Below are 23083 nucleotides of genomic sequence, written 5' to 3' on the forward strand. Positions count from 1 at the left end.
CTACTTCTTTTACACAACAGGACGAAGACCTGGGTGTCACCCATCTAAAACCAGGCACATACTCCTGTTTATATGGAGGTTCTATCAAATACCACATTGAGCAACAGTTTGCTTTCATGGCAAGCACCACCTTTTTTTTTTTCCTCTTTTTTTTTTTTTTAAAGATTTATTTATTTGACAGAGAGAGAGACAGCTAGAGAGGGAACACAAGCAGGGGGAGTGGAAGAGGGAGAAGCAGGCTCCTGGCTGAGCAGGGAGCCCGACGCGGGGCGCGATCCCAGGACCCCGGGATCACGACCCCAGCCGAAGGCAGCCGCCCAACGACTGAGCCACCCAGGCGCCCCATGGCAAGCACCATCTTAAGGGAATTAATTCTTGTCTTTTATTGAATCAGCTATGCAAATAAAAACCTGCAGTGGAATAACAAAATTTTTTTTAAAAAAGAAGGAAAGAAAACACCTCAAAACTATAGAGATAATGCAAATGAGTATCCTTAACATTACCGCGGCATCTATTTAGTCATGTGCTATAAAATCCTGGAAGAAATGAGCCTAGAATTTAAGCAGTCATTGTAACTGGGTTGACGTCTACTGTTCTCTTGAAACTAACACAGAGCCAGTTTTCTATGTGACCATCCACCTGTCGCTCTAATGCAATTCAATATAGAACCCAACTAAAAAGAACAAAGCAGAAAGCAATCTACAAAAGAACAACTGGAGACCCGGAGAGCAGATGAGGGCACGGACACAGACCTTGGCAGTCTCTGGCACAAGATTCTTGCTAGCCAGATTCTCTACCCACTGCGGCACAGGCAAGGGCTATTTATTTGCATAAAACTTGGAGGAAGCATTAAAGCCCAGGAGGACACATTTGTTGAAGCGTGGGGTTGTTGGGGGTTTTTTCCCTTGGGTGGGGGGTGGGGGGAGGTGGGAATGGGATGACACTCCCTGCAATATGTTACTTTTTCCCTTGCCTATTTTTAAAACAACTAACAAAATGCTTAAAGGGAGTTGAGGACAAGCAAATTCGGCTTTGACAAGCCGATGATACCACTTTAATCAGGATCCAGCTCGTTCGGGGAGTGCTGGGTGAAGGAGACAAGCGTGACTCCGTGGCCTAACAGTCCCCGAGAGATGGGGATCCCGCAACCATGTCCTCGACTCTCAGGACTGCAAAGGTGCTTCCCTCCGCCCCCCCGACGCCTGAGTCGCCCACCCCACCCAGGTGTGTCCCCCTCTCCCGCCCCGGGGTGCCGGGCTCAGGCAGGCGCCCCCGAGGGACACGCGTCCGGGCACGGCGACGACGGGCATGGGGGCTCTCCGTGGCTCGCTCAGGCTCGGAGGGGTCCGGCCCGGGAGTCCCGCCGGGGGGGGGGATCACGGGGCCAAGAGGGCACCCCGCCTGGCCGGGCAGGAGCGAGGGCCGGGGGCAGGGGCCGAGGGGATGCAGACCGTCCAGCGCCAGCATGGAGGGGAAGTCCTTGCAGTTGGAGACGCCCGTGGAGTCGGTAACGCACGTCTTCCACAGGTTGGCCCAATAGGTGGCGGTGGTGATGACCGTGCCGTCGATGGTGGACACCTTCCAGTAGTCGGTGGGCAGCGTGGAGGACACCAGCACCCAGCCCGAGATGGAAACCATGAAGGCGATGATCTCCGAGGCCGTGCTCGCCATGCCGCCGGCTGCAGCCGCGCTCGCGCTCGCGCTCTCGCTTCCACTCGGCGCTGCTGCCCCCCGCGCTCCCCGCCCCGTCCCGCCCCGCCCCGTCCCGTCCCGTCCCGTCCCGCCCCGTCCGCGGACCGGCGCTAGGGGGCGCGCACGGGCCCGAGGCCAGGGCGCTCCCTCCCCGGCCGAGAGGGCTGGCGCGGAGCTCTTAGGCTCGCTGCCCGGGTTCTCTCCAACCAGCTGGCCCGGCGCCCGCGGTCGGGGGGAATGTGGCCTGCGCGCCCCTCGCCCCCAGCCCCCGTATCTCAGGGCCGGGACCGTGGAGAGCTGCTATCCTGTTGGACAGACTGGCAGCAGGATGTGGACAATCTGCTGCGTCCCACCCCCACCGTCACCCCTCCACCTCCCTAGCCCTACCCCTGGCAAATAGCTTGGCTTCTAGAGTGTAAAAGCAGAGCAGAAAAAGCCTTTTGTGCGGCGCCTGGGTGGCTCAGTTGCTAAGCATCTGCCTTCGGCTCAGATCATGATCCCAGGGTCCTGGGATCCAGCCCCGAATTGGGCTTCCTGCTCAGCGGGGAGCCTGCTTCTCGCTCTCCCGCTCCCACTGCTTGTGTTCTCTCTCTCTGCGTCAAATAAATAAATAAAATCTTAAAAAAGAAAAAGCCTTTTGTGAGCTCCGAAAGGACACGGCCTGAACTCTAAAGGTTTTCATGCTCCGCTCGTTTGCGTGACCCTGTTCAGCCTGTCACGGAGGGATGACTGCAGTTCTGGGCTTGAAATCGGCCTTGCCCTAAAATCCTGCAGTTCTTTTTGGCCCCATGATATGCAGAGTCATTGTAAAGAGGTGTGTGGCATAGGCCTAAATTCAAGACATCAGCGTATGCAGAGCACAAGCTCCATCGGAGCCTTCGCTGCAATTTCCATCTTGAATGTTCCAGCCACAAAGCTGGCCTGCTTGTGCTAATGCACTAAGCGTAGGACGTGCATTTAAGACATTGTGCCTGTACGGTCCTGTCAGGCTCCCAGTTCTGTGAGTCTATTCTATCAGCTGATGGCTCTATCACAGTGGAAACTGTTCCGTATCTTGTTTTACTTTGTTTTAGGACTACCACCTTTTGCACCTAAATGAAGAATAAACTCATTCATTTCTTCATTGCTGTCTCGAGTTAAACAGAAAGATCAAGGTGTCCTTTCAGTTTCTGAGGTCACAAATCTGGGCATAAATGACAGAACAAAGACACTGGCTTTACTGTGGGGTTATTATTTGTCCATTTAAAGTTCTTGCAGTTCTTGGTATGAGCTTTCAGGATTCACTTCTTGCCAAAAGTAACCAAAGATCTAAAACCTATAAATCAGTCCTCTACAATAAAGCTAGTTGCTACCCCTGTGTTTCACATTTTCTCTCATTGTGAAGAGTTTCTCAATTCCTCTTTGTCACTTTTTTTCTAATATCTATATTTTTTTATTTTAATTCCAGTGTAATTAACATATAGTGTTAATATTAGTTTCAGGTGTACAATATACAATTCAACAATTCTATACATTGCTCAGTGCTCATCACGGTAAGTGTGCTCTTGTCACTTTTTGTTTTAACCAATGGGTGTGGAATGAAATTAGAAGTGATTAGATGTCTGTGAAGAACAGAGGAGGTTGGACTATAGAATCATCAAAATTTACATTTGGAAGGACCATTCGAGACCATTAGGACACACTCCACACTCAGCCCAATTATTCTATTTCTTGAGATGTTCTTTTTTTTTTTTAAGATTTTATTTTTATTTATTTATTTGACAGAGAGACAGTGAGAGAGGGAACACAAGCAGGGGCAGAGGCAGAGGGAGAAGCAGGCTTCCCACTGAGCATGGAGCCCGATGCGGGGCTTGATCCCAGAGTCCTGGGATCATGACCTGAGCCGAAGGCAGACGCTTAACGACCAAGCCACCCAGGCACGCCCCTTTCTTGAGATTCTTGAGATTCGGTTCATGCTAAAAGTTCAGGCCCATGAGGTTCAGTGCATGTGTTCTGGTTTGGTTTTGTATTGTGTTGACAGCCTTTTAGAAAGTTTTTCTGTATGATGAACTCAAACCTATCTTTTTCTTTTTTTAAAGATTTTATTTATTTACTTGAGAGACAGAGCACAGAGGGAAAGGGAGAAGCAGACCCCCGCTGAGCAGGGAGCCTGATGCAGTGCTCAATCCAAGGACCCCAGGATCATGACCCAAGTGGAAGGCAGATGGTTCACTGTCTGGGCCACCCAGGCACCCCAAACCTGTCTCTTTTTCTTCCACCCAAATGCAGTCATCTGTGCTGAAACAACACAGGGCAAGTCCTACTCTTGAGCCATGCAACAGCCCAGGGAACTGTGTTGTGTGTGCATGGTCATGTCATGCTTCGTAGGAATGGGAATAGGGTGAAGACGGTGTGCATATGGGTGGGAAGCAGCCATGTTTCCATCTCTATACTGCTCTGGGTCCCACCTTGTCCTGGTGTGTCAAGCTTAAAAACAGTTTGGGAAGCACCTGGCACCCCTCATCTTTCTCATCTTTGCTGCCATTCAAATTGATCACCTTTGACTATTGACTACAAAGTGTCCACTATTCTTTTGTATGATTTGCCTTTTTAACAAGCTTTTATCATCTCGTTTCTTGCCCTCCAGCGTATTTCCACTATTATTTCTCTGCCATATTCTTTTCTGACTGATATGCCTATTTCTAACCCAGTTTACTATTCAGAAAACACAAAAAGTCATGAACCAGGACATTCCCTATGGAGTTTCCTAAAATTCAAAATTTCACAAATTTTGGTTTTGTACTTTATTTCGAGCCTTGTTTGAGAGTCTCTTTGTGTCTTCCTCCTGGTAGGTACTCACTAGATTTATTGATTCTTTTTTTTTTTTTTTCCCCCAGACAAAACCCTGAGTCACTTTTGACACACAGAAAAGTATAGTATTGTGACTCTGAAGACTCAAGCAGTTTCTAATTTTTCAATAGGTTGGTTATAAATTTCATTGTTTGGAACCAAAAGCTCATTGTTTGTTTTAAAGAACTATGAAGAATGGTTTGGTGTTTTAGACCAGCCCCTGAATGTTTATTCAACAGATTATGTAGCTTTCCCTATTGTACTTAAAAAAAATCCATAAACCCAGGGGTGCCTGGGTGGCTCAGTCAGTTGAGTGGCTGACTCTTGATTTCCGCTCAGGTCATGATCCCAGGGTCCTGGGATCGAGCCCCTGTGCAGGCTTCATGCTCAGCGGAGAGTCTGCTTGTGGATTCTCTCTCTCCCTCTGCCCCTCCCCTTGCTCATGTGGACTCACTCTCTCTGTCTCCCTCTAAAATAAATAAATAAATCTAAAAAAAAAAAAAAATCCATAAACCCAGATCACCATTGCAACATAGTTTCCAGAGGAAATAAATTCGGAATTCCAACTTAGAACTCCAAGAAAGACTTTCTCTCTGCTGCATCACCAGACCATTTAAGCCCAGAATCTCTAGGGGTAGCTCTGGGAGTGAGTTTTCCAAAGCGTCTAATGTATAATCAGGCTGGGAACCACAGCTCTGACTGGTTGAGATGCATATATATGCATATAAATTGTTAATTTAGTAAAGCAGATGGTGTGCATTATAGAGAGAAAGAATATTAATCTCTTGGTTGAAAACTTTGAAAAAAGAAATATTCTTTTACTGTAGAGACTATAGTCCACAATTTCAACTTCAAAGGGGTTGAAAATACCTTAAGGGATCCATAAATTAAGACTTGGATGACAGCACGATTAGCTCCTTTGCCCACTGAAACAGACTAGGGTCGTCACGCCTGTGGATTTGATTCATTTCTTTTACTTTTATCCTTTGTCCGTTGTATGAGGTTGGACAACCTAAACTCTTTTCTTTTTCTTCCCTGGCACCTACGGCATAATTGCCAAAAAGTTCTATTTTAGAGCCCACAAATGCCTGACCAAAAGATGAAAATGTTAACTTCCTTTAGTACCTAAAGAATATTATGTGATGAGTCAAGCATTTATTTTAAAATGTCTTCTGTCGTAAGCATTTCAAAACTTGTTTAGTCAGAAGAAACCTGAGTATAGTACAGACAACAACGTAATTCAACATAAGAATATCTAGAAAATGAAAACAGGCTGAATAGAGATTTTTTAAAATCTCTAAATAAATGGCCTGTTTCACTTTAAGATTATAGAGTCCCAAATAACCTTTGCAGTTAATCTGCAAACCCATTTACAGAGTACCTTTCCACTCACTGATAAATGTTTCCTTATTTTCTTTAGGATTCAGTTCACTGAAATTTTTATTTAATTATTCGTGACAATCTATCCTTAATTTGAATATAAGGTGAATACAGCTAGAAAGTTACTTCTCCAAATTATTCAGAGTAACATCTTAATTAACAATAATCTGGTCTTTACAAAAAAACTATAGATTTTTTCCAAAATGAAAATGCTAATTTATCTATAAATTAATAAATCTGACATGGAGACAGCTAACATCCTGAAATATATTCTGAACCGTTCCACTTTTGAGACCTAAACCACTGAGATTAGCATTGGAAGTTATTTCTTTGGCATTATTATGGTTATTAAGAAAAAATAGAGGACACCACCCCCCCCCAGGGTTGTTCAATAGGAGTGAAACCAGCTTAGCTGACTAAACGGGAGATTTGCAGAAATTCTTGAGATTCAACTCACCTGCCAAACAACACAGGTGTGCCTCTTAACAACTCAAGGATTTTCTAGGCATCAAATTTGGTTTCAGTATACATTAGCTCCTTCCTAGATTCCAGTGAGGTGGGTGCTGCTAATCAGGTGGGAAGAAACTGAAGTCCTGATAAATATAGTATTAACTAAAAAAACAACTACCCAGGAGCCAAATAATGTTACACCATGTTAGAGAAGACATTAATGCCGATACTAAGAGAGTAAAATAGCGTATCTGTGTTCTTTTTCCTTCCATTTTCCCTAAGACTCTGTTTATCTTAATGCTCTACACTAATTCTATGATATTTATAATCTCCTTAGCATGAAAGCTGCAGAGTGATAGGAGTATTATGGGAATGAACACTCGTGCTCATCATTGCATCATTAATCATATACTTGTGTGTATATATGTATATATATATAATTTTTCTGCAAATTATGAGGAAACAGTGTTTTTATTTTGGCACTTGGTATCCTCTGAGGCTGCACTGTATCAGAATGTTTCAATGGGGGACGCCTGGGTGGCTCAGTTGTTGAAGTGTCTGCCTTTGGCTCAGGTCCTGATCCCAGGGTCCTGGGATCGAGCCTCATCCGGCTCCCTGCTCAGCGGGGAGTCTGCTTCTCCCTCTCCCTCTGCCTGTCTCCCTAGCTTGTGTTCTCTCTCTCTCTGAGGTAAATAAAAATCTTTAAAAAAAAATTCACTTAAAAATAACAACAATGTCCCAGGCAATGCTGATTCATTGTGTCATAGTTGGTGTCTGGAACACTTTTCTTAAAATGGATTTGTGTTTGGGGCGCCTGGGTGGCTCGGTCGTTAAGCATCTGCCTTCGGCTCAGGTCGTGATCCCAGCGTCCTGGGATCGAGCCCTGCATCAGGCTCCCTGCTCAGCTGGGAGTCTGCTTCTCCCTCTCCCACTCCCCCTGCTTGCATTTCGTCTCTCGCTCTTGCTGTCTCTCTTTCAAATAAATAAATAAAATATTGTTTTTTAAAAAATGCATTTGTGTTTGTGTGTAGATGAAGAAATGTACGTGCAAATGTCTGTATACATATGTACGTACACATACAGACATTATAAAAAGTTTATTAGAGTACGCTGTTAGTTCTATCTTTTCCATGCTTTGAGTCCTATACTATGCTCTCAGCCAGTTAGAATTTAATGAGCACCCACCCTTTTCCCTTACTATCCTGAATTGGGGGTCTTCTGTGGTGTATGGTATTTACCTTGCTATGGACTGTCTCTCTTACGTTTATTTTGTTTTCTGATGAAGTTTTGACCCATATTAGCTAAAGAAGAGTGCGCTACAATAAAACAAAGGAAAACGGTCCCATTCAGATGTAAAACGCAAAGTTTTCTGCTTTTCCTTTTTCACTAGGTACTTCTGAGTTGTTTCTGGAAAAGCTATATCCCACGGACATGCCCACAGCAGGGCGGGATGGATCTTGTTTTTTCATATCCTCACAATACTTATTCCATCTGACTATATAATTATTATTACTTTAAAACCCAAGTTTCTTCATCTCCAAAGTTCACGTTCTTACTATATTTAAGTGATATCCTAGTCATTCCAATTCTGAGGGCATTTAAAGATATGTTTTTAAAGATTAAAAAAATACAAATACTGAAACGTTCCAGAGACGGCTGGCTGGCTCAGTCGGAAGAGCATGCGGGTCTTGATCTCAGGGTCATAGATTCAAGCCCCATGTTGGGTGTAGAGATTGCTTCAGTAAAACTTAAGTGCTCACTGCAGCAGCACCGATACTAAAATTGGAAGGATACAGAGAAGATTAGCACTGGCCCCTGCGTAAGGATGACACACAAATTCTTGAAGCGTTCCATATTAAAAAAAAAAAAAAACCTTAAAAAAAAAGTTCCAGACATTACCTCCTCTTATCTGATTATGAGAGAAAAACAGGGGTGTGGGAAGAGAGAAGTTTGGAATATTGCACTGAGATATCAGGGAAGCAGATGCGTATGTATCAGAGGAGTAGAGACATGGAAAAGGGAAAGAAGAGTGACATGTAGTAACAAAGGAAGATGTTTTCTCTTTATTTTTTTCAAAGATTTATTTATTTCAGAGAGAAATAAATATGCATGCAAGTGGGGGGAAGGGCAGAGGGTAAAAATCTCAAGCAGACTTCTTGCTGAGCGTAAAGCCCCCATAACGTGGGCTCAACCCCACAACCCAGAGATCATGACCTGAGCTGAAATCAAGAGTCAGACGCTCAACTGACTGAGCCATCCAGGAGCCTCAGATGCTTTCTCTTTAAAACATTGATTGGGGGGGTGCCTGGGTGGCTCAGTCGTTAAACGTCTGCCTTCAGCTCAGGTCATGATCCCAGGATCCTGGGATCGAGCCCCACATCAGGCTCCCTTCTCCGCGGGAAGCCTGCTTCTCCCTCTCCCACTCCCCCTGCTTGTGTTCCCTCTCTCACTGTGTCTCTCTCTGTCAAATAAATAAATAAAATCTTTAAAAAAAAAAAACATTGATTGGGAGTGAAAGTGATTAAGCCTAGGAGGTGATGAAGAGGACTTCTCAGATGAGCTTGTATGTATGTGTGGAATGAGGAGAGAGGCAGGACCATTGATTTCTGCCTCCCTGGGTTGCTTTAGCCCTCTCTTTCTCTCAGATATATAGATATATAGCATTGGAGAATTAATGTATCTAAAAAGCAATAGTTCATGTTTGGGGAGATGAGGAAAAGGTGGAAAACAATGACGGAATTAAGCATTCGTGTCATGTCCGCACTATCAATTTCCTCTTTATTTTTTTCTTTTAGAGCTGATAGTCCAAGTTTCGGAAAACAAACTTGTAACCAGAATCGCCTCATCACCAAACATTATGTTTTATTTGCTAGATGTGCCCAAAATGCAAGTTTTCTTGCCCATTGATCTTTGTGTTCCATTTCCTCTCCCATATCCTGGAGGGCATCCCCAGCTGCCACAGACCTTGTGGGAGGTGCATTTGAGGAATGATTGAGAAAGCAGAGGCAGTCAGAGACTGCTGAACATCACTGAAACCTGGGAGGAACGAACAATTGTTATGGGAATAATGGCCTGAAAAAGCTACAGCCAGGCGGTCGGTTTGACATACGGGGATTCGAAGAGCTTGGGGAAGCCAGTGTAAGAGCTGAGGATTCGTTGCCATGAGATGCTCAAACAGCTCATATGGTTCAGTTTTTTGCATTCACGTTAAGCACAGCATTACTCATTCACTGAAACAATTCAAAATGCACTTATTGGGGGGCTATTACGCTCCAGGCATCCTTTCCCACGTTGTACATATGGTGAACGAAATGGACAAAATCTCCACCCGAGTATAGCTGACATTCCACTGGAGAAGGCAAGGGTAAGGTAAGAGAAATGGTTAGTTTGTCAGACGATATGTGCTAAGGAGAAAGAAATTAAGCCAGTGGGTGTGGGGGTGTTCTACCAAGTGTGTGTTGGGGGGAGGTTGGCTCTTAAATTTTAGTTACATGGCCAGAGGAGGCCTCCCTGAGAAGATGACTTTTGGGGAGGGACCTGAAGGAAAGGGAGCTAGCCATGTGGCTAGGTTTCTGCAGAGCATTCCCGGAGTGGGGAGCCCACCTGCCTTGTCTGAGCAACACTGGAGGGGCCGGTGTGGCTGCAGCAGAGGGGGTGAAGGGGAGCGTCGTGGGAGATGGGGACAGAGAACGGGGTCTGTGTGTGTGCACCTGTATGCCCATGTGTGTATCTGAGTGTCTCTGTGTGTGCTTGTCTGTGTGTTCATGTGTCTTTGTGGGTCTGGGTGTGTGCCCACGCATCTTTGTGTTTGTGAGTGTGTACTTGTGTGGGGTGTCACAGTTTATGGAGGGCTCTGTAAACCCTAACCACTTTGGCTTTTACTCTGACTGCAAAGGAGAGACACTGGCAGGTTTTGTGATCACTCGGGAGCGGGAGGTCACTCTGGGAACAAGGGTGCCAGTTGGGAGGCTGGTGCCGTAATCCCGCCGAGTGACGGCGGTGGCTTTGATCAAGCTGGTAGAAGTGCAGTGGCGAGCGATGGCCAGATTTTGCATTTTGGATCTCTTTTCAAGGTAGAACTGACAAGATTTGCTGATGACGGGCTGTGAAGTATGAGTGAAAAAGAGCAGTTCAAGGAAGACATTGGGGTTTTGGCTTCAGGCATTGGAAGGGTGGAGTTGTTTCCCCGAGGTGAGGAAAGCTCTAGATGAGCAGGTTTAGGGGTGGAAACAAGAGTTCAGTATTGGAATGCCCAGTGGACAGCCAGGAGGAGGAGACAAGTAGCATCTACAAGTCCAGAGTTGAAGGCAGAGCTTCAGGCTTAAAAAGTACACTTTGGAGTCCTCGGTGGTCAGGTGGCATTTCGACCACGAAACTAGCCGGATCCTCTCAGGCTGAGGGTAGATGGGAAAGAGCTATTCTAGGCGTCGAGGACGAACCAACAAAAGAGATTGAGAAGGCACAGCCATCTAGGGCAGAGAAAAACCAGGGCAGAGACTCTGGAAGCCATGTGAAGAAATCTTTTTTAAGGAGGAAGAAGTGGAGTGATCAATGGTGTCACACACTGCTGAGGGGACAAGCCGATGGCAAACTGAAGAAGGAAGAGCTCCTTGACCGGGGCGGTTCTGGGGAAAGGGGGGCGCACACACCGGATTGGAGTAGGGTCGGCGGAGAATGGGAGGGAGAACTAGAGGCAGGAAGTGTAAGCAGCTCCTTGAAGAGAGGAGAGAAATGGTTGCGGGGCCTGGAAGGAAAGTGGATTGTGAAAGGTGTTTCTTTTTAAAAATATTTTCCTATTTAAGAGGAGAGAAATAATTATATTTCAGGGCCTCTGACTAGCTAAGGTAACTTTGTGCAAATTCAGGAAAGACGCCCCTTCCCCTGTGTGGCTGCAGCCCCGCACGAGGGCAGACAGCTTGGAGAGCCGAGCGTGGGTGCAGGGTCCCATGCCACAGGCAGCCTGCCTCAAAACTGTTTTGTCCGGACGCCTGAGTGGCTCAGCCGGTTAAGCGTCTGTCTTCGGCTCAGGTTCTGATCTCAGGGTCCTGGGATCGAGCCCCTCTTTTCGTGGTTCACAGCAACAGCTGTTTTCTATGTTCGATTTAGGATTTGTAAAGAATTAATAAAAAGATCTAAAGAACAAAGTTGATGTCATGTTTTGCCCGTGATTATTACAAACTGCCACACCTCTAGGATTTGGGACATAAATCTTTCTGACAAACAAATATGCCCTAAGTCAACGACTTCCCCACCATGCAATTCATCCACATATGTAATCCTAAAGAGCTAAGCAATGTTTTGTTTTCCAATCAAAACACTATGTGAAAGATTATATTGTAATTTTTTGACATGGTACATAAAGCAGCCAGTGAAATTTGTTTAAGCAACCTGAATGATATTCTGTCTGTTTCTAGATTTTGTATACCGTCGAGGAGAAAAGCAAATAATAAAACTCCATTATCCTCATGTTAATTTCCAGATGAGAGGAATAGTATCAAATAAATTAAAGCACCGATGTTATATAGAAGACACGAACAGACATTTCTGCAAAGAAGACATCCAAATGGCCAACAGACACATGAGAAAGTGCTCAACATTGCTCGGCATCAGGGAAATCCAAATCAAAACCACAGTGAAATACGACCTCACACCAGTCAGAATGGCTAAAATTAAAAAGTCAGGAAATGACAGATGTTGGCGAGGATGCGGAGAAAGGGGAACCCTCCTACACTGTTGGTGGGAATGCAAGCTGGTGCAGCCACTCTGGAAAACAGTATGGAGGTTCCTCAGAAAGCTGAAAATAAGCTACCCTATGACCCAGCAATTGCTCTACTGGGTATTTACCCCAAAGATACAAATGTAGTGATCTGAAGGGGTATGTGCACCCCAATGTTTATGCAGCAATGTCCACAATAGCCAAACTATGGAAAGAGCCCAGATGTCCATCAGCAGATGAATGGATAAAGAAGATGTGGGGTGTGTGTGTATACACACACACACACACACACACACACACAATGGAATATTATGCATCCATCAAAAAATGAAATCTTGCCATTTGCAACGACGTGGATGGAACTAGAGAGTTATGCTAAGCAAAATAAGTCAATCAGAGAAAGATAAGTATCATATGATCTCACTGATATGAGGAATTTGAGAAACAAGGCAGAGGATCATAGGGGAAGGGAGGGAAAAATGAAACAAGAGGAAACCAGAGAGGGAGACAAACCATAAGAGACTCTTAATCTCAGGAAACCAACTGAGGGCTGCTGGAGTGGAGGGGGTGGGAGGGATGGGGTGGCTGGGTGATGGACACTGGGGAGGGTGTGTGTTGTGGTGAGTGCTGGGTGTTGTGTGAGACTGATGAATCACAGACCTGTACTCCTGAAACAAATAATACATTATGTTAATTTAAATTAAAATAAATTAATTAATTAATTTTAAAAAACACCAATGTTCTAAAACTGTATATACAGTATTATGGGCATTCGATGAATAGTCATTGAATTTAGTTCATTGGTCAAAAAGGACAACTTACAATATTGGATGGAATTTAAGCATACTCTCAAAAACTATCTATAAATGTCTATTTTTTATTCATTCTTTCAAGTAAATGAAGAGAAAGTCATATTCCTTCAAATTATAATCTTGCAATAAATATGGGGCCTTAGTTTATACTTAAAATGATCAACTTAATCCTCAAATAATTGCTTTTTTTGTCTCTTAAAACCCATTTGTATATACATATATGAATAATATATTCATCATTAAAATTTTTTTCTATAGATGGTTTGGAATCACACAATATGAAATTAGGAAAATGCAGTATGTTTTTTCATTTGTTGGTTTTGCTGGGGTTTTTTTGTTTTGTTTTGTTTTTTTAGTAATCTCTACACCCAACATGGGACTTGAATTCACAACCCCGAGATCAAGAGTCACATGCCTGGAGTGCCTGGCTGGCTCAGTCTGCAGAGCACATGACTCTTGATCTCGGGGTTTTAAGTTCAAGCCCCACATTGGGTGTAGAGATTACTCAAAAATAAAAAAATCTTGGGGCGCCTGGGTGGTTCAGTTGGTTAAGCCTCTGCCTTCAGTTCAGGTCCTGATCTCATGGTTCTGGGATCAAGCCCAGCATCTCCGGCTCCCTGCTCAGTGGGGAGCCTGCTTCTCCCTCCCCAACCCCCAGCTAGTGCTCTCTCTCACTCTCAAATAAATAAATAAATAAATAAATAAAGATCTTTAAAAAAATTTTTTTTAAATTTAAAAATCTTAAAAAAAAGAGTTGCATGCTCAACCGACTGAGCCCCCCAGGTACCCCTGCTTTGCTCTGTTTGTAAGCTGAGTTGACTACCTATAATCTAGTGAGAATTGCTACTTGGCAACTTGACTCACAGATTAGGATCACCAATTTCTTGTATCTTTTTTCCTAACAGCCAATTAATTTTGACTTTCAAGACACTTGGTTTTACTGGTTTAGGGGAAACCAAGCTCAACTCTAAGTAGCATACATCTCCACAATCCTCCCTAGTTTAAATGGCACTCTTCTCATCACCTGGAAAGCTCTAGCTGACTCTCAGTCTCAGGGCAGGTGACTTCTCAAAAGGGTGGATGTTAGACCCCCATATATACACTAGTGCTTGCTTAACCTAACCAGTGAACAAATGTGAATGGGGGTCTTTAGTGATTATGGCTTTAAAAAAAAAAAAAAAAACTATGGTTATGATTATGACTCTTACTTTACAGCTTTTTAAAAAAATTATTTACTGAACATAGCATGCATATTTCTAGTAGTACAGTATTTTATTTCTGGCCAAGCAGGGCCAAAGATGAACCACATTTGTGACTACGTTTTAAAACTGACTTTTAAAGCACATACATTCATATTCTAAATCAAATAATCCTTACATAGATGAAATAATGGAGCTGGAATATAATCACATCCTCCTCCTGCTCTAATTCCTATGGTTGTAAAGTGACAAACAGAATATCATTCCTACAGATGAAAAACATAAAGTCAGTGCAATGTTGGAAGTTTTTTGTTGTGTTTTGGTTTTTTATCATCATACTCGGGTGCAATGTATGGAAACAGCCCTGGACTGGCATTTCAAGGACCTGGCACCCAGTCCCAGCTCTGTCACTACTTTGTTAATTTACATTTACTTTGGCCCATTGTGAATCGGCTGAAGAGATTCTGTAGAATTGTGCCTGGCTCTAAACACAGAAGGAGGAAATAAAAAATTCAGTAGGAGAATACTGTTTCCTCCTTCCCTGCAAACAGTGTCGACAAAGGGAAAATAAGAAGGAACGGGAGAGTCAAAGGGAAAGAGGAATAGGAGAGAAAGAAAGGTTCAAACGGAACACAAATGGCTAGAGTGTGATGCAGTTGTGGTCCATCCACATGGGGAACCAGCAGGTGAGTTAGAATCACCGAGAAATCTTCCTCACCGCTGCAGGGCTTTACCCTTCATTCTCAAATTTCACTTACCTTTTGCTCATCCTTACCCCAGCTGCCCACTCCCTCCTACTCATGGTCACTTGCTTATATTTGCCTCTTTAATGGGAAGCAAAGAACAGTGGCCTACAGCCTGGTCATTCCAAATTCCTCCCTGTCCCAAATGTTAGGAGGGAAAGGCCAAGCGAGTTTCAGTTTTATGGGCAAACAGCCTGATTCCCTTAGATCTATGCTAGGGCATTGGTGTCAATGTTTATTCTCACCGCTGGAATTAAGTAATTTGTAGAAGGTCCCACAGCAGATTAATGCTGGAACCAGGTTTATCATGCACAGCTGCCGAGTTCTCATTGTGTGGGAGTGGCCGAGGGGCCACAGTGCCACAGGGTTATTCCACACGGCGTTCCAAATCCCACACTTGTCAACTGCAAGGACCTTCCTATGCCCATGATTGTGAACAAGCTTTATTAAACATAACACATTCAAAAGAGCCTAAGTGCCCAAACCTCCAAACTTTACTTTTTTTTTTTAAGATTTTATTTATTTGAGAGAGAGAAAACCTCCAAGGTTTAAAGGATTGCATATCGCTTCCAGTTCTAAATAAAAAGTGTCATAGGTAGTAAACTGATATTGTCAGTGTCCACGGAAAGACACAATATTCCAACAAACACGAAATTTAACTCGATTACTCAAGCTCTTAAGTTAGAGGTTTGATGATATTTTTACAGGTAACAAAGGGAGCCAACTTTAAGAATATCATTTTTCATTCAGAAGCACTAGCCAGCACCTAATTTTTGTTCAGCTTTTTCTGATATTTTCAAATATGCCATGTGTTTTCTATCTAATCCAGACTAACAACTAAGAGGTAGTCTTTTGTAACTTAATATATATCCTGCTGGATTTCAGTGTAGACAGTTCTTAAAGGCAAATGTTTGTTAAAGGATCAAGATTATCCTTTGAAAGCTGAATAAGAACCAAAAGAATCATAAGCATTTGAGCTCAAAATAATGAGCATCTTCTTATTTTCACAGTTTTCCTTAAAAAAAAAAAAGGAATATGCAAGAGTTGTCATGATAATATTCTGGAAAAGTAGAAAATATAACATCAAGAAGAAATTAAGCCATCTCGTAGTTAGCTTTTCTTACCCATTTACCTTTATATATTATTAAGGCCCTTATATAATGCAATAGCCTTCTTCCGGCTGCACAGTTTCTGACTGAAATTTTAACTTTTATTACAAAATCAGATTCATTTTCTAAACAAATTGATTTCAGTATATGAGTTTTATACCAGTGACTGTGGCAAGCCTTTAAAAGTCATGTACCAACTGGAAAATGGTCATTTCAGAGAAGACATATTGAAAAAATGCTATATTCCCAAATGTCTCAATATAAATAGTGAATGCAAAAACAGATTCAAAATGCAATCTTATCACCAGCCCCCTCAGTCTCTCTTCCGTATTGTTATAGGATGTGTTTGTGTCTTTGACTCCTTCATACCCTCCATTCTCACATAGTTATCCTTAAACATTTTTGGTAGTTGATTGATCTGGCTTCTCTTATTGAAAAGCAAGACAAAATTTGGCATCATCCAACAAGTTGAGTATTTTATTTTACTTTATTTTTAAGATTTTATTTATTCATTTGAGACAAAGAGATACAGAGAGAGAGAGAGCATGAGCAGGGAGAGAGGCAGAGGGAGAAGGAGAAAAAGGCTCCCTGCTGAGCCAGAAGCCCAGATGCGGGGCTCAATCCCAGGACCCTGGGATCATGACCTGGGCCGAAGGCAGATACTTGACCATCTGAGCCCCCAGGCGCCCCAACAAGTTGAGTATTTTAAAAGCATCTTCTTGGTAGAATCTACAGGGAATGAAATCTAAGGGGCTTAGGGGTGTTGCCATAAGGGGTATAACAAGGGTGTTGGCTATAGCAAGGGTAGAGGAAAAGGAGGAGTCATGGGCCCCCCAAATCCAGAAAAGAAATGTGGTCTGGGCTGTGCCCTAAAGAAGATGAGATTAGATCTTAGAGTCACAAAAGGAGGAAGCGGGACTTCTCCTTCAGCATGGGAATCTCCAGATAAGTACACACATCGACCTTACTATTGGATGGTGTGCATAATGAAGGGAAGTTTGGGCCAGGCACAAGCAGAACTCAGTGTGATAAATCAAATTATACCATTCTGTGATAATCTAAGAAGGGTAAGGACAAGCACTTGTTGGTAATTCTTAGAAATAATTTAGCAACGGGTCTTAGATTTGTAATTAAATGAAAACTGGAAATAATGCTTGGTTCTCATTGTCCTGTTGGTTCCTTATCCACATGCAGCTGGCAATGTCATTGTAGACTGGTGCATAAACAGGGACCATGAATTTAGCTTTTGCTCTCATTTAGTGCTACTTGCATGTTGCCATTGGAGGATATAGTTGTTTGAGTCCTAGTTCATAGTCCTCAGTGTCTAATCAATTCACAAATACAGTTTGAGTGATTCTCTACTCATAGTTGGTTTCATTCTGAGGGCTAGAAGCCAATCAAAATGGTGTTTCCCCTAGATAAGTGTTCATTGTTACTTCCACCAGCAAATTACCAGACAGTTAGGGACTATAGATAGAGAAGCCAGTTATAGAAGCAAGAGTAAGCTCATAAATGCATAGGATTTTCAGATTTGGAAGTGCCATCTGTGGAGTGAGGTTCTGCCTTAATCTATACCTCTTAAGTACAGAATTTGGCTAAGGGGATTTCTGTTAAGTAAGAAATATCTATAGTACGTTACTACCATTGAAAAAATTACTTCCTTGGGGCACCTGCCTGGCTCATGAGTCTGTAGAGCATGTGAGTCTTGATCTCGGGGTCATGAGTTCAAGTCCCACATTGGGTGTAGAGATTACTTAAAAAAAATAATAATAATAAAAAGAAAAAATGACTTCCTCTTTGCACTTCCATTTCCATAACTTGCATGTAGGAAGCCCACCAGAACTTCAGCACACCTTTGGCATATCATTTCCCTGAGAAAATGTATCCAAGTCATGGTGAGATTCAACCTCAAGGAAGAGCTGAGATCACCAGTCATATGGCTTCTTGTATGTGAGAACAGGCATACATACTGGGTATTTAAAATGTGAACAATTCCAGCTGTGATCAAAACAAAACAAAACAAAACCCCCCTGATTCACTACTAACTACCCACAAACAAGGTCTGAACTGTATTACTTCACTAATTGTTCTTTGAGCCGTGGTAGAATGGAAATACACCCTAAAATTAGAAGATTGTAAACAAACTGGGTTTTTTAAATCCCATTTAATGTTTAATTTTAAAATGCCTATCTTAATTTGATTTGGTTACCCAAAATAGAAAAATGTTGGCTCCAACTTAGTCTGGCTCTTCTCTGAAACTACTCTTTAAGATGCAAAATGTTCTTAATTAGCACTCACACAATGGGACTTAATTCATATGCATATGCCACAGAAATAATGTTTCTGCATTAAATTACAGCAGCTGTGAAATTTAAATACGACGAGGAGCCAGAGAATTTTGTGAAATACTGTACTATATTTCATGAGAAATTTGCGCCCTCTTTTGGATAAAAATTGTCAAGACATTTAAATGTGAACTTCAAAAATACGTAGTCAATGCTTAAAAATAAACACAGTTTTGTTTCAAAGACCGTGGGAAAGAAGGAGAAAGAACAGATGTTAAAGACATGGTAAAGACAATATTAGCAGAGCTGCAAGGCAAAGATTTTGCCACTGCAAGGCAAAAATGGCCATATGAAGGATCCAGTGTTAGGAATCTATAGTTTTCTTTTAAATCAAAATGTGTTCGGGATTTTTGCCTTATGTTAAATGATAAAGTAATGTTTCTTAGGACCAGTCTTCTCTAGAAAATAGTGGTAAGCACTTATCTTCCTCCGGAGACTATAATTTTTGTATTGGTAGGAACAAATTGTCCCTTGGGTGATCTTTCTGCCTGGATGAAGCAGATATCAAGGAGTTGTTTCTTTCAGATTTAGGGAAATACACAAATGCATTTAAAGATACCTTGAGGGACATTCTGAAAATTTTCTTCATTTTTCTTTTTCAACCAAGCATCTCAGTAGAGTTGTCTATCATCATGATCTCTCTCTCTCCACCATCCCATTGACTTCTCAAGCCAATGCAATCCAGTTTCCTTTCTCCAGTGAAACACCACAAGCCATGGGGCCAAGTGGCTTCATACAATGGGATTTAGTAGATATTTCCCATTCCTTATGTTGCTTGACTTTTTTGCACATTTTGCAGTTAGTAGGCCATTGTGATAGTCAGTGGAAGAGGTAAAGGCCTGAATCAGGAAGAGTCATGTGGGCCTGAAGAGGTGAGAATGATTCAAGTATTCAAGTATTCAAGTCAAGTATTATGTCAAGTCAAGAATACATAATTCAAGTATTATGACTATTTTGCACATTTTGACACAGTTGCTCAGTTCCTCCTTTGTGAAATACTTTCCTCCTTTGGTCCCTATAACCCTATTCTCACTTCTTTTTCTCTGCCTGTCCATGGTTCTTTGTCTATCTCCTGCTTAAGGCTGGCATCCCCAGCATTCTGTGCTTGGCACTTATCCCTTTGCACATCATACCCTTTCGCTAGGCAAACTAGTGGCTCCAGGATGGAATTCCCTGACCCAGTCCTGATTCCCACTCCCTGCTGGACACCTCCTTTCTCTTGAGAGCTCATAGGTACTGCAAACTCACTATGTCCAAAATCCACTCATCTTCACCTCAGCTTTCCTCTCCTTCCCACCTCCCCCCTTCTTCCTTCTATATTCTCTATCCTGACTGATGGAATGATATTTGTCTACCCACTCTCTCCAGCAAGTCATGATTCATTATTTTTTAAAGATTTATTTATTTATTTTAGGGGGAGGGGCAGAGGGAGAGAGAGAATCCTAAGCAGACTCTGTGCTAAGCATGGAGCCTGACAGGGGGACTCGATCTCACAACCCTGAGATTAAGACCTAAGCCCAAACCAAGAGCCAGACGCTTAAGCGACTGAGGCACCCAGGCACCCCAGTCATGATTCATTGTGAGTCATGTTGGACCCCTCACTTCTCTGTGCTCCACATCACCCCATCTGGCTGACTCTATTCCTAAACCATCTCTTGAATCATTCTCACCTCTCCAGGCCCACATGACTCTTCCTGATTCAGGCCTTTACCTCTTCCACTGACTATCACAATGGCCTACTAACTGGTCTCCCTGCCTCTTGCCTCACCCCTCTAAGCCACCCGCCATATGACTCCCCAGGTGACTTTCCTAAAAGATAAATCTGATCGTTTCTCTTTTAAAGCCCTTTGCTGGTTTTCCAGCACCCACAGTGTGAAATGGATGTATTTTATTATGACATACAACATACCCCAGGATCTGCTGCCCATCTCCTGCCACATTGGACTTTGGAATACTCTGTTGGGATTATACCAAAACCACTTCACAGTGTTCCTCTGCCCACAAAACTCTTTTCTCCTCCAGCAGGCCAGGTGTGAGAGCTACTCTACATTCTTCTTGGTGGCATGCTTCCATTGTTGCATCTACTACACAGAATTGGGAGTTTTTTACCTATTTTTCCACTGGACTATAAACTCTTTGAGAGTAAACACAATCTGATTCATCTTCATTGTGGTTTTTATTATAACCATATTGGCTACCATTCACTGAATGCCAGGAGAAAAAAAACACTAAGGTTTAGAGATATTAAGTGAACTGCTCAAAGCCATGTGCCCAGTTAGTTGCAGAGCTGTGACTTAATCCTGGGGTTTTTAGGTCTAAAATCTGTGCTCTTTGGGGCGCCTGGGTGGCTCAGTTGTTAAACAACTGCCTTTGGCTCAGGTCATGATCCCAGGGTCCTGGGATCGAGCCCTGCATCGGGTTCCCTGCTCAGCGGGAAGCCTGCTTCTCCCTCTCCCTCTCCCACTCCCCCTGCTTGTGTTCCCTCTCTCGCTGTCTCTCTCTCTGTCAAATAAATAAATAAAATCTTAAAAAAAAAATAAAATCTGTGTTCTTTTAAAAATAATGCACTACAAATTGGATGTTTCCTAGTAATATTGCTATTACCAACAATAAGTACCATAATTATTTCTGTGAATCAAGAATTCTATGAAATGCTTTATATAATAATCAGTTTCTGAAGAATAGAGAATTGATTTCATTTCAATTCTTTAAGTTTGATACAAATAGTTTCTTTTAAAAAAATTTACTAAAGACATTCATAAATTTTACATAAATTTGACAGTATAGTTAAACAGGTGGACCAGATGACCCAGAATCTCCTTTCCAACATCTGTGATTCTACAAACATTTTCCTTCTTTTGACTTAAAAAAGTCTTTCATAAATTTATTTTATTAACAAGCTATCCTGGCAATAGCTCATATGGTTATAACAACATGGGTTTTTTTTCTTTCCTATTGAGAGAAAAAAACCAACAAACCCTACTGTTTCTGTGTTTTCTTATGTTACCTATCTAACAGATGCTGTGAATTGCTGAGGATATGATTGGAATTAAAAAGGAAATACAGTTTAGTTGTCATAGAGTTTAAAATATAGTAGAGATTACACATTAATGATCCCTCCAGTGACCATACAATTATGAGCTGAATCAAATGCTCATGAATAAAGGACTACTGTACTCTGAAGCTATATAACAAAGAACTTGATCTGTGCTCTGTGTCAGGGAGAATGTCTCTGAGGAAGTGAGCTGGGTCTGAGGCTTGATGAATGAGGTGGAATACTCAGGTGTGGTGCAGGGGGAGAGCCTCGCAGACACAACCAGCAGTCTGTGTAGGGACCTGTGATAGGAAAAAGTCAGGAGGTGAGTGTGGAGGGAGGCATCACGCTGGGGCTAACCATCAGCACCCCTGGGTATTTATCCTTCACTTGGATTGACTATAGACCTGAACTTTGCTCCATTCTTTGGGGCTGCCCAAAGACAGCATGGCCCCTGCAGCTAAGATCTAGGTCTTCCATGTCTTTGTATCTCACAGGGTGTACAGATCGTGAATGCTCAATGAATACTTCTTAATTTATTTGACCTAAGGTTCTTCCCTTTTACCTTCTTATACCTCTATAACTGGAAGACACTCAAAAACACCAACCTGATTTATTTTTTAATGGATTGAACAAATTAAAAATAGTCTCAGCAGAAAGCAATTCTGAAAAATAGTATTAGGAAAGTGGTGTATCTAAAGATCACTGGAAGACCAAGTCTTTCTCTTAAAATCTACTTTCCTTTTTCTCCACATTTTCTTATGAAAAGGCATAAATATATAGCAATGTTGAAAGAATTGTACAGTGATCACCCATTGCTATGGCTTGAATCGTGTCCCCTCCTAAAATTCATATGTTGAAGCCCTAACCTTCAATGTGACTATATTTGGAGAAAGGGCTTTTAGGGGGTAATAAAAGATAGAAGAGTTCATAAGAGTGGGCCCTAATCTGATGGAATTGGTGGCCTTAAGAAAAAGAAGAGTGGAGCACCTGGGTGGCTCAGTCGATTAAGCGTCTGACTCTTGATTTCCACTCAGGTCATGATCTCAACAGGGTCCTGGGATCAGGCCCAAGTCAGGCTCCCCCGACAGCATGGAGTCTGCTTGAGTTTCTCTCCCCTGCCGCACCCCTGTCCTGCCACTTGCACGCTCCCTCTAAAGTAAATAAATAAATAAATAAATAAATAAATAAATCTTAAAAAGAGAGAGAGAATTATAAGGGAGAGAAAATACATTTACAGTACTATACTGGATTTATTGAAAAAACCTGCACATATGTGGACTCGCACAGTTTAAACCCTGTTGCTCAAGGGTCAACTGTATATACAAATATTGAATCATTACGTTGTACACCTGAAACTAGTATAACGTTATATGTCAAATAAAACTGAATTAAAAAAGAAGAGAGGAAGAAAGAAAGAAGAAAGAAAAGTCATTTTTAGACTGTTTCTATTACAATCGGGGGTTGTAAAGATTAGTGAGTTTCAGGGAAACACTTTAGTAAAACATACAGACAGAACAGTCAAAAATATATGGTATGAGATAGCTGATAAACACAAGGTGTTTTCCTTGAACATCTGCGTAGCAAGTATTCTTCCCAGTATAAAAGCTTACAACCAGTGTATTGACATTCTCCTTTATGTGATTTGGCATTTAGTCTCTGCACTCGTGAAGGTAGCAAGAAACCAACTGCTTCTGTAGACCAAATACACTCGGGCAGGTGAGAGGAACAACGGATGTCAGTCTTTCTTCGCAGCCTCCGTTAAGCTTGCCAA

At 42.5% G+C, this 23083-nt stretch overlaps 1 protein-coding gene and 1 non-coding gene across 3 annotated transcripts in view; one reads left to right on the forward strand and one right to left on the reverse strand.

Moving 5' to 3' along the window:
• The window catches only part of CLDN10 (claudin 10), a 104495-nt gene that overhangs the window by 20403 nt on the left and 61009 nt on the right, over positions 1-23083 (reverse strand). The window contains exon 1 of one of the 2 annotated variants that reach the window (XM_036080094.2): positions 1452-1737. The exons of the other annotated variant lie outside the window; for it this stretch is intronic. Within the exon in view, the coding sequence (XP_035935987.1) occupies positions 1452-1671 (220 nt within the window). The 5' untranslated portion in view covers positions 1672-1737. Of the gene's footprint in view, positions 1-1451; positions 1738-23083 lie in introns of those variants that run through there. 2 annotated transcript variants of the gene reach the window in all.
• On the forward strand, positions 8104-8211 carry LOC118527990 (U6 spliceosomal RNA). The gene has a single exon (XR_004913388.1). It is a non-coding gene; the product is annotated as a U6 spliceosomal RNA (small nuclear RNA).

The sequence above is a fragment of the Halichoerus grypus genome, chromosome 4 (assembly GCF_964656455.1).
Source record: "Halichoerus grypus chromosome 4, mHalGry1.hap1.1, whole genome shotgun sequence".
Taxonomy (NCBI): domain Eukaryota; kingdom Metazoa; phylum Chordata; class Mammalia; order Carnivora; family Phocidae; genus Halichoerus; species Halichoerus grypus.